The 11,212-nt window shown below is 48.6% G+C and overlaps 1 protein-coding gene and 1 non-coding gene across 2 annotated transcripts; both read left to right on the top strand.

Annotated features, from left to right (window-relative positions):
• Positions 1–433: 433 nt before the first annotated feature.
• On the top strand, positions 434–598 carry LOC121837897. The gene has a single exon (XR_006078336.1). It is a non-coding gene; the product is annotated as a U1 spliceosomal RNA (small nuclear RNA).
• A 9,531-nt stretch (positions 599–10,129) lies between these two features.
• On the top strand, positions 10,130–11,077 carry LOC115324817 (the record flags this gene model as incomplete). The annotated part of the gene is made up of 1 exon (XM_040213172.3): positions 10,130–11,077. A coding segment is annotated over one exon (948 nt), but the record flags the coding sequence as incomplete, so codon positions are not given.
• Positions 11,078–11,212: the final 135 nt, after the last annotated feature.

Genomic DNA, 11,212 nt, shown 5'->3' with positions numbered 1-11,212 from the left:
TACAAGTTTGGCGCAAGCGGTCTTCGCAACGCAACGCGTCCGCTTGTCGCTACGGAACGCACCGCGCTCAAACGCGAATGTGCGTATGGGCCTTTACCATCTTGTCGAGGCGGCTTAATAAGCTCCCCCCCCCCCCCCCCCCCCCCCGAAGCGCGTTCGCTACAAATTCGAAATCAGATGTTTTATCGGGCCGCCGCAGCTGCAGCCGATCAAATGGTGGGGAAATTTATATCTAAAATTAACAGTGGCACATATATAAAAGGAATTTGTAAATTAGAGATTGCCTCTAAAACGGTCAACAGATATGCTGCTTGTTTAAACATGAGCTCTCCTGTAACTCAAATGCAATATTTGTGACGTTTGTGATGGAACTCACTGGAACAGACAGGTACCCCGTCGAAGAAGACGACAGTTTTCAAGCCAAGAAGACTTCATACTTACCTGGTGTCGGGGAATCCGTGATCCGCGAGGCAGAGCCCCCAGGGCGAGGCGCGGTCATTGCACTTCGGCCGTTTTGACCCCTGCCACTTTCTCAAACTGAGATAGATGGGACATGCAATTTTTGGTAGTGGGGGATTGGCGTACGCGCTATCCCCCTTCCTAAGGAATCAAAAGTGAGGCTCTGACAGGAGCAAAACATTAATGGAACTATTGCATTATTACCGAAACGCCAAGGAGAATGCAGGGATCGGTGTCCCAGGCGCCGCAGGTGCCTAAAACGAATGGCATCTTGGACGCGCGTTCGTCAACGCATTATTTTGGTTACTTACTTCGAACATTTTAATAAGGGGAAGGCGTGCGCGTGTAGCGCGTGGAACAACAATCCTTGCATTCTCCTTGACGCTAGGGGCCAGAGTTTTTAGTTATGGTGTAATGGGGCGAATCACCGGATGTTCGGATTCGGGCTGATCTGGAAATTTCCGAAATTTTCGGGACGAATGTTCGGATGGTTGGGCCGTCACATCTCGTCTTTCTTCTATCGTTCGCGAATATAAAACAGCTTTGGAGGGTTTATTTACGGCGTTAATTGAAGAGAAACGGGAAGCCCGTCGTTTCGTTTAATGTGCGTACCTACAAGCTTTAATCTCCGCCGTTGGCATCATGCGAATCGGAGACGCATACGAGTAAGGCTTAGCTAACGCCCCAGGATTTTCGTCAGGAATTAGGATTGAGTGAGTAATTATTTCATTCCCTTCAACCTTTTGTATGATACGCATTTCGAATGTAATATGGGAACTTAATGTGTCGTCTATGATGCACGTATAATAAATATATTTGAGTAAGAATAGGATTTATCTCTTCTTCCGAAGGGCGTGGTTTGGCAACGTTCCGAATCTGTCCGAATCGCTAAAAGATTTGGTCAATTATCCGAACCTTTCCGAATCTCCAGATTCAGGTACGAATTTTGGTTTTGAAATGAAACTCGTCCCATCACTAGTTTTTTTTTTTTTTTTTTTTCCTTTTCTGCACCAGACATTTTAGGCGAAGGAAGAGACACAGAGGGAAACATCTCAAAATCAGCAAACTGGTTTATTTCTCAAGCACCCTATATATAAAGTCACCGGATCTGGTGAAGTAGCGCTCTTGCCTTCCCTCCTGCTAGCCGGACACAAACAAACACTAAAATACATTTATTTAGTTTACTCATGATATGCACACTGGTCTTCAAGCTTATTTACAGTATTTGGACCCTTCGATACAAGGCCATACTTTACACAGGAACTGAAAACAGTATTTCACCCTTCATCCGAAAATTGGGGAGGAGATCGAACAGTCACGCCTCTAGCGGCACGCTTCAGCTGTGGGGGCAGCAAACCGAATTTTCTTGTTTGTTTTTGATCAGCGATATCGAAGATGACGATTCGAAGGCCAGCATTGGTCAGAGTGAAGCGCTCGTGTCCAGGCCGTGCATGACGAGGTTCAATTTCTTTGTTATGCTGTGTTAGTAAACACCGGGCTGTGGGGACAACAACCTCGATAAAGCACCCCCTATAGTTCGATCTCCTGCCCAATAGCGTACAAAAACCACTGATTCAGTACCAAGACCACTATGGAGCATCATCGTACTGAAAGCGTTCCTCGGCCAATATGAGTGTCTTCGGCACTGTGCATTCAATAAACGTATCACTCATGCTTATTTCCCCGGATCTCTTACAATTATGTTGCTTTTCTTGTGTGTTTCAAGACTGTACAATTCTTTTTCAATTCCCCCAACACCGACACCGCGTGTGATGCCGTACATCTTTGTACCACCATCACACGCAACGTCAGTGCTTGGAGGCATTGAAAAATAATTTTACTGTCTTGAAACACGCAAGAAGAGCAATATGATTGTAAGAAATCTAGGGAAATAAGCATGAGTGATAACTTTATTGCGTGCACAGTGCCAAAGACGCTCATATTGGCTAAAGAACGCTTTCAGTACGATGATGCTCCATAGCGATCTTGGTGCGACTGGTTTTGACGACCCTTTCGAAGATTTGAAAGGGTCCAAAATGGCAATCACCATAGCAACCGACAGCGATGAGCCAATCACCTCGCGTCGAAGGCTCGTATTTCGGGCCCTAGGAAACCTCTACCTGAACGCTGAGATTACACCCCGTTTCTACCAAACGGTGGTGACTTTTCAAGAGGATTTAGGCAAAATGGTGCCAGACCTATGGTGGCGAGACGAGCCACCGGCTCGTATAGTTGAGGAGGTCTGCTTGACGCGGATCACAGCTGATGAGCGAGTACGGGCAAACGCTTTTCTGTGGGACTCCTTGGTTTCCCGCCGTCTTTATGGGCCCGTGGAGGACCTCGAGTGGCGTCGAGGAGGGGGGGTTCTTCCGACAAGGGATCGTCTGCAACGTTGGGGCATGGTGCCCGATTCCCGGTGCTCGAACTGTGAAGAAGTGGAGATGAACTCCCACGTTTTTGCGACTTGCAGCGTTGCGCGATCATTTTGGCGTCTCGTGCACCATGGTTTTCGCACTCTGGGCATTGTGCACTACGTCTCGGGCCGCCGCTATCCTCGAGGAGGCTTCGCCCTCCTCCTATTAGCAGTCGACCAGCATGTGCTTTGGCAAAACCATTGTGCTGCAGTGGGCCAGCAGCGTCGTACGCGAGCCATGTGGCCTCTGCTGTCCCGTCTTCGTGGTTCCTTGTACCGTTATCTAGACCGCGAACTCTTTTGGCTGGGAGAGCAGAAGTTCCTGAGACGATGGTCCTGCCTCTACGTCCGTTTGGCCAACGGCCGAATCCTTCTTCCTTTCACGCCACTTCCCTTGGTGTGATAGGGCCTTTACTGAAATGGCATCCGAGTTTGCCGTTTTTATCTCTCCTCACGTATTTTTTTTTCCTGAATCAGTGTCTTTGGTACGCTATTTTTTGCGTGAGGGATAATATAGTGTGTTCAGTTCTCGTGTAAAGTGTACCCATTGTATCGAAGGGTCCAATAACTATAAATAAGCTTGAAGACCAGTGCGTGTATTATGTATGTGTCCAGTTCCATTGAATCGATGTCAATAAACTTTTCTGAACATCACCTTGAGAAGTTTTGTCGTGTGTATGTTGGTATTTGTTTGTGTCCGGCTAGCAGGTGGGAAGGCAATGGCGCTATTTCCCCAGATTCAGTAACTTTCCCCATATGTATATACCCACACGGCCACTCTCAACCAGTTACTACGCAAAAATCTCCTTTGTCGAAAGCACTTTCAAATACAAGGACCATAACATTCACAAGGAAACAAATGGTCCAACCCACAATAACATCATTGTCAACCAACTTTACGCAAAGATCTCCCTTGTTGAAAACACACAGAAAAAAATACCATACACTTACAAGAGACCAGGCGGTCAAACCTACAATACAATGCCCTTATCATCAAGGACGACGGGAAGGGATTCGGGGACTCGGGAGTTTATTCAGGATATCAGCTTTGGGGGGTTGATGGAAATGTTTTGTTGTTGTTGTTTGGGGGGGGGGGGGGGGGGGGGGGTTATTCTACGGTACTAATAGACGTGGACTGTATAATTGAAAACCTTGTTCAAATAACTCACATAAAGTCTAAATATCAAGAGTTTGATGCCGATAAGAAAACAGCAACAAAAAATGAAAGACGAAAAAAAAAAGATATGGTTGCTCATACTTATTAAACCTTTTCAAAAGGCATCCAGTGGTTAATTTCGGTTCCCGGACATTTCATCGAACGCCGTTTCGTCGAACGCCGTTTCATCGAAAAAATGGACGTTTCATCGAACACCGTTTCATCGAACGCCGTTTCATCGAATTGCTGACGGCCGTTTCATCGAACGTCTTTTAAATAAAAAGTGTGAAAGATGTTCTTTTTTGCACGGATCGAGTGCATTTTCGTGTCATTCACCCATTTCATTGTCTGTTTTTTTAATGTCCGAACTTGTAGCTGTTACAATTTATTTTGATGCAAGTAACCCATGAGGATATTTGTCCCGATCTTTGTTTGTTTCGCACATTGTGCATATCTGTTCACCCCCTCTGTATTACCCGATTGGCCTTGAGGGTATTGTAACAAATAAATAAAAATTCGCACTCCCGGTGAGAGCACACTCCAACTCATGGAGGCCAGAAGGCGACATAGGTTTTGTGCAGGCACAACGACTTTAGCCATGTGGGCCTCCTAGCCTCTCATGTCTTTCTAATGATACTTTTTAACTGCCCGAAGCTTGCAGTAGCTAAAGCTGAGGTGCTATTTATGAAGCTACAACGAAACATTGTTTTTTTAGTTTTAAGACTCAATGAAGTCAAAAGTAAGTACGTCACTTTAAATATTATTTAAAACTTTCGGGGTTTCATGTGTTCGTGCGACAGCCATTCACCGTTTCAAATGATGAGGATTTGCTCTGAAAATGTCCCCCACAGCCATGGTCCGTCGGTTCTCATAAAAATGTCGGACCTTCTCATTCCTTGTCGCTATATGGCCATCTTCTGGCGAGGAGGCTCTTGGGAACTCAGCACCGCCTCCAGCTTGTCTTCCGTCAGTTGATGTTCTGTGGCGATGCAAGTCAAAAACTTCCAGGACCTGGGATGGGCACCTCCGACCAGCTTCAAGAAGCGGGAATGCTACCCTGGTGTTCGATAAGACGGTGTTCGATAAAACGGCGTTCGATGAAACGGCTTCGATGAAACGGTGTTCGATGAAATGTCCGGTCCCAGTTAATTTCCTCGTGATAATATTTTTGGATCTAGTAATTGTATACTGTAAACGACTTATTTTTCGCCACCTCAATATTTCGCGATTTAGGTCAAACCTGAAATTTTAGAATAATTCGCGGGTTCTAATTTTCGTGACAAGGTGATCTCAATATAGATTCTAATGTGTCTGCATTTTACCGGAATTGTTCGCGGGACCTATTTTTCGCGAACTGTAGGCGATTCGCAAAATTCGCGAAAATTAAGTCGTTTACAGTATATATATATATATATATATATATATATATATATATATATATATATATATATATATATATATATATATATATATATATATATATATATATATATATATATATATATATATGTATATATATATATATATATATATGGGTGATTTCAGATAAGATCGACCAAAGGATGGCTAGTCGACATTTTCAAATCAACTGATGTTTTTATATGTTATTGTCTAGTGTCTGGTATGAACGAATCCAAACTTAGTTTTGACTAGAAAAAATACTTGGGGACAGGGAAAATCGTAAGGCATGAGGTGGTGGACAGTTGCCTTAACGCGCACTGATGGAGGGGGCCCGTTTGAGAGTGAATAACTAAAGCGATAACATTAGGAGAACTCTAATACATTTTAGGCGCAAACTATGGGTATAGCTTGCTTGTAATATAAAGTAATCATATTTATTTAAAATTTATTTATTTTTCTAAAAATTGACAAACATGCCTGCTCGAACGACAAATGGCAAATTTTGGAGGTCTGTATTTCATGAAATAATTTAATCATTATGATATAATTTGCAGATATTATTCTACTAATATATAGCTAATATTTAAAAAATAACTAAGGTATCTGTGTGATGCAATAGTTAGGATATATTTAGTCAAACATGGAAAAAAATCAAAGAAAAATTCCGATGCGAATAAAAAAAAAACACCACCCTCGATTTTTTTAAAATTTAGGTAACCTGTTATACTCTATTTCGGCATTCATTTCCATTAAAAACATGTTGCATCATTTTATTGAGAAAGAAGATACAACTCCCCAAGGTAGGGTCCTTTTTCAAAGCCTACACTTAGCAGTGTTTTATACAAGAACTGACTCTGAGTTCCAGTTTCATGAAACCAACACACATATTTTATATATTTTTATTCAGATGAGGCCAATGATAACTAAAGAAATCGTTCACACACTTAAATTAAGGAGAAACTACTGTGTACAAAGAGGTATCATATTACGGACTAGTGATCCGAGAAAAGATCATGCAGCCATCGGCCACTAGGAACTTTGTTTACTTTATTCTCCTGCGACACTATATGCTATTCCCTCTTCCGCTCTACCTTCATCTCTCTCTCTCTCTCATATATATCCCTGATATATATCCAGAACAAAAACATGTTCAAGCATTCCCTTTCTGCGTGGTAGTGTTCTGTGGCTAGCAAAAATCATTTCCTCGCTAAGCTCACGATTATGGCAAAATAGTTGCCGGAAACCGCAGACGACACTCGTCGCTAGTTCTGGCAAAACGGCCGATACAATCTTTTTTTCGCATTTCCCCGCTCGCTGTCAAGGACAAGGGGGTTCGCTTCAACCAGCAAAACATGGCCGCCGACGCCTGTTTACTGAGCAGTCATGCCTGTCGCCATCTCACTCGCTGGCGTCACGGGCGATAATATCAGGCACAAAGGGGCACACCAACCGGCAGCATTATCCCCAAATACTCGAGCCTCGCGTAAATACATAGAGTGTAAACGCTGTCGCCATGTTATCGTAGTAAGACCCCCCCCCCCCTCCCCCAACGGGGGACTGCAGTACGCGACGGCGTACTAACACAACGGCGACGATATCGACATCGCGGGCTCCGAATTTTCCCATAGTTCTACTCCACGGGCATTTCTCGAAACGCTTGATATTGTGTACGCCCGCCTGGAAGGATTTCAGGCGCGTAGTTAAGATAAGGCGGTTCTTTGCGGCAAAAGAAAGCAATTTCACAAAAGCTTAAAAGCGGCGGCGACGCGTGTGCGGTGAACGCTTGTAGTTTTGGTGTAGACAGGGTGTGTGTGTTCTCGTTGTTGACACCAGCCGGCGATAAGGCACTGCAGGCGGTAGCTCAGTACAGCAAGGGCTAATCCGAGTGACCATCAACGTAACCCCACCGCCAACCCCTCGCGAACCGGTCGCCGACATGGCTCAGGCTGTGTCATGAACCACGTGGTAGAAGCTCGGGTGCTTTCATATCAGCGCGTGGAGGGACGACAGTGCGATTCCGGAAAGTCTTTTTCGAAGGCCGCTGACCACAATTTTTTGTCTGGAGACTTTCCCTATTTCTTCCTTTGACGTGGATCAAGCTTTGCCGACAGCCTCAGTTGTGACCTCTCTTTTCAAATGTACGTTTGCAGTGAGTAAGCTCCTCAGCCTCGGACTTGTCACTTGTGCACCCAGTAGTTCTTTCACTTGGCAATTATATGCTATCAGTTGGGGTTTAATTTCTATTATTTATGTATACATTATGAAGACGTCCTGGAGCTCCGAACCAGTGTTTTGTGCAGATTACTTTTGCAAACACAAAAAGACTATACCAAAGCAGCGGAATTTTCGAAGTGTTGGCGAGTTGGACCTAAACTCGTTGAAGCAAATTCTTCCGCCTGACTGTTCCACCAAAGTGAGTGCGACGGACTACCTGTGCTACCATTGCTTCATGCACATCACTAAGGAGATCTCGATGCGAAGCTCAGAGCAGTGCCCTGACATATTTGTGCCAGCTGAAGAAGCAATTGAAGATCTAAATCGCAGCATACTACCTACAGATGTGTCGCCGCTGAGACAACCAAGCGTCGTAAGAAGTTGGGACAGGCCTGCCTATGTCAAGAGAAAGCAGACAGAACTGGAGCAGGTTGCTGTCAAAAATATACGCTCAAGGCTACGCATTGCGTACGACAGGGACGCACCATCGGGGTCGTCCGAACCAACATGCTCCACATGCACTGAGTGGGTGGACAACTTTCGGCAGGCCTTTGAAACCGCCACCTCTCTCCGGGAACGTTGTCAACTGCTTACACTCCTGCCGTCAACACTGACGAAGAATGAGGTTCAAAAGATGATTCCACGGGCCTCAATGTACCTCATCAGTAAATCCCGAAAACTCAAGAAAAAGCATGGCGTGTGGTATGAGCCGGATCCTTACACGAGGTGCAAGGTGAGCCCTGAGAACCTGTCTGCTGCCCTAGAGTACTTCACGAAAGACGAGCTACAATGTTCGCGCCAAAGTCCCAACCAGAAGGACGTCATCTCTGTCATGCTCAACGGAGAGAAAACGTTCGTGCCAAAGCGCTTCATGACACGCTCAATACGAGGGGCCTTCCGTATATACAAAGACAAGCATCCCGATTCCGGCGTTGGGCTAACGAAATTTTATTCGTTGCGCCCTAGATGGGCCCAATGTATTCCACACCAGGAAGTGTGCGTTTGTGTGCGCTGCGCCAATTATTATCTTTGTATTGCCGCTCTAGAGAACGTTACAGGCTCAACATTCAACACTGGTGAAATGAACTCGGCATTTCTGTGCGACCCAGCAACAGAACTGTGCCTTCAAGGAGACTGTGATCACTGCCCAAAAGGCCAGTTTCTTACACTCCAGGAACTTGATATCCCGGAGGATGAAGAGATTGTGCTTGCAACATGGGAGTCCGGCGACCTTGTGAAAAAAACTTTGGAACCTGAGACTTTCCTAAAAGTCATCCAAGTGACGGTTGGAAGTTGGATACTTCACAACCATATCCGGCAAACGCAAGGTAAAGCGATCTACGATGAAAAACAGTGCATGCAACGCGGGAGCATTGTCTTTCATTTTGACTTTGCTGAAAACTGGACCATCGTGCTTCCTGACACGTGCAAGCATATCACTGGAAAAAAAAACAAGTTTCGATATTTACATGTGTAGTGACGACAAGAAAATCTACAAACAGCTTTGCCATTATCAGTGAGGACCTGTGTCAACGCGCCGCTCACGCTTGCTTGGCTCTAGAAAAAGTGAAGGAGTGGGTTGAAGACAACGTTGCGGTATACTCTGTGGGGACCCTCTCCCTGGCTCCTCCGCGCTCCGTGACCTCGCCGGTCCCTGTCGCCGTGCTGCCGGGCGCTCCTTCGTTCCCCGTGACCTTCCCGTTTCACGTCGCCGTCCAGTCGCGGAATGTCCGAGCTCTCCGGGAGGGATGGGGCAAGCGCCCCCTCACCCAGCGCTGACGTCGGAGGGTCGGTCGCAGCAAGGTTCCCGATTGGACGGTCGGCGGGACAAGGACTTGGGAAGGTCTTAAAAGGGGAACGAAGACAAAGGAAGGGGTCTTGGGCTGCCGACTTCGAAAGGGACCGGTCAGGGAGGTCATTGGGACGACAGCGACGAGCGGCTCGCAGACGACGTGAGTTTGAGTAAACTCTTTTGAACACGCACTGTGTGGGGGTGACTTCTTGGGGAGCGAGCGAGGCACGTCCCGATCGGGCGTCGATCAGGTAGCGACCCACATAATCTGGCGCCCACGTGGGAGCCCGATCGGTTGGCCGTTGCTTTCGCTCCTCCCTGAGTGGTCGCGCACTTTGCGTTTTCGCGGATTTTGGAGGTTAGCGTGCTAGAATTTTGCGAATTGTGTTCGAGTTGGTAGAAAGTGACAATGGTCGACACCAGGTCGACCACCGGCGCGAGTAAGGACGGTTCGTCGGAGGACGAGCCTGGGCGAGATAGCGCGGGGGCTGCTCCGATTAGCGGAGACTCGGGCTCACGCGCGCCCCCGGAGACTGGGACTTCGCCCCCAGCTTCACCAGCGACGGAAGGCGTGCTAGACGCCGGTGAACTGATGCGCGCAATGACGCGGATGATGGACGCGATGTCGCGGCAGATGGGGACAGCCCCAAGCGTCGCGAGTGCCGCGCCTTTGCCGATACCCCGCCCGCGGTTGAGCGTGCCTACGCCGACGTACTCGGGGTACTCCGACGGGAAATCGGTGCACGATTTCCTGCAGGATTTAGACGCGTACGTAACCGCTTTGGGGGCATCGGACGCAACAGCCCTGCTGCAGATCGTGCCGATTGCACTGACGGGCGACGCCGCGCGTTGGAGACGGCTGCAAACGCCGTTCCAATCAATGGCGGACTTCCGGGCGCGGTTTCGGGAGGAATTCCTTCCTCCCGACTACGAGATGCGGATTCGCGACGAGCTGGCGAGCCGCACTCAGCACCCGGATGAGAGCCTCGTGGAGTACGTCCGTGCACTCCAGGAGCTCTACTCGCGGGCCGAACCCTCCGCGCCTAACGCGGAGAAAGTAGCGAGGGCGATCCGCCAGTGCCACCCCAGATTTAAGGCGTATCTTCGAGGACGCGATTTCGCAGACCTCGAAGCACTGGCGAGAGAGGCGCGCACGGTTCAAGCGGGATTGCTCGCTGAGCTGCAGTATCGGCCCCCTCCAAGAGCCGAGGAGTCCTTGGAGCCGGGTTGCGCGTGGACGGGACGCGCCGCGGACGGTTACGTCGAGTCGCAGACGGCGTACGTGGCCGTCGCGGATCGCGGGAATGGCGGAGCCATTCCACCTCGGGCCCTCGACCCATTCGGCTTCGAGCAAAGGCGCAGGGTAGCCAGCGCACACTCAGCCGGGGCGCAACCCCGTAGGGGGGGCGGCGCGGTCGAACACCGCGGAGACGTGACGCGTTACGACGCTCGCGGCAGCGACAACAGCGCTCGGCGAGGCGGCGCGCCGCGTGCCGTTAGCGACAGATCAACTGTAGCACGCGACGACCGCGCCCAAGTCAGGTGCTTCAGGTGCCACCAGCCTGGGCACATCAGGCGGCAATGCACGTGGGCAGCGGCCGAATCCGGATACTCGGAAAACGCGCGGGGCCGGCGCCAGTAATCGGGTTGCCCGAATCAAGGTTGCCGGCCGCTGCCGAGGCCCCGGGTCAGTTCGCCGACGGGGCGGAAGTCGCGGGCAGCGATCGGGTAGCGTTCGCGCCGTCGGCATGTCGGGCTCAGGACTCGACACCTGAAA

The sequence above is a fragment of the Ixodes scapularis genome, unplaced genomic scaffold (assembly GCF_016920785.2).
Source record: "Ixodes scapularis isolate PalLabHiFi unplaced genomic scaffold, ASM1692078v2 PGA_scaffold4__175_contigs__length_147842914, whole genome shotgun sequence".
In the NCBI taxonomy this organism is placed as follows: Eukaryota; Metazoa; Arthropoda; class Arachnida; order Ixodida; family Ixodidae; genus Ixodes; species Ixodes scapularis.
The sequence above is the reverse complement of the archived record's forward strand: the minus strand, read 5'-3'. Positions and strand labels throughout refer to the sequence as shown.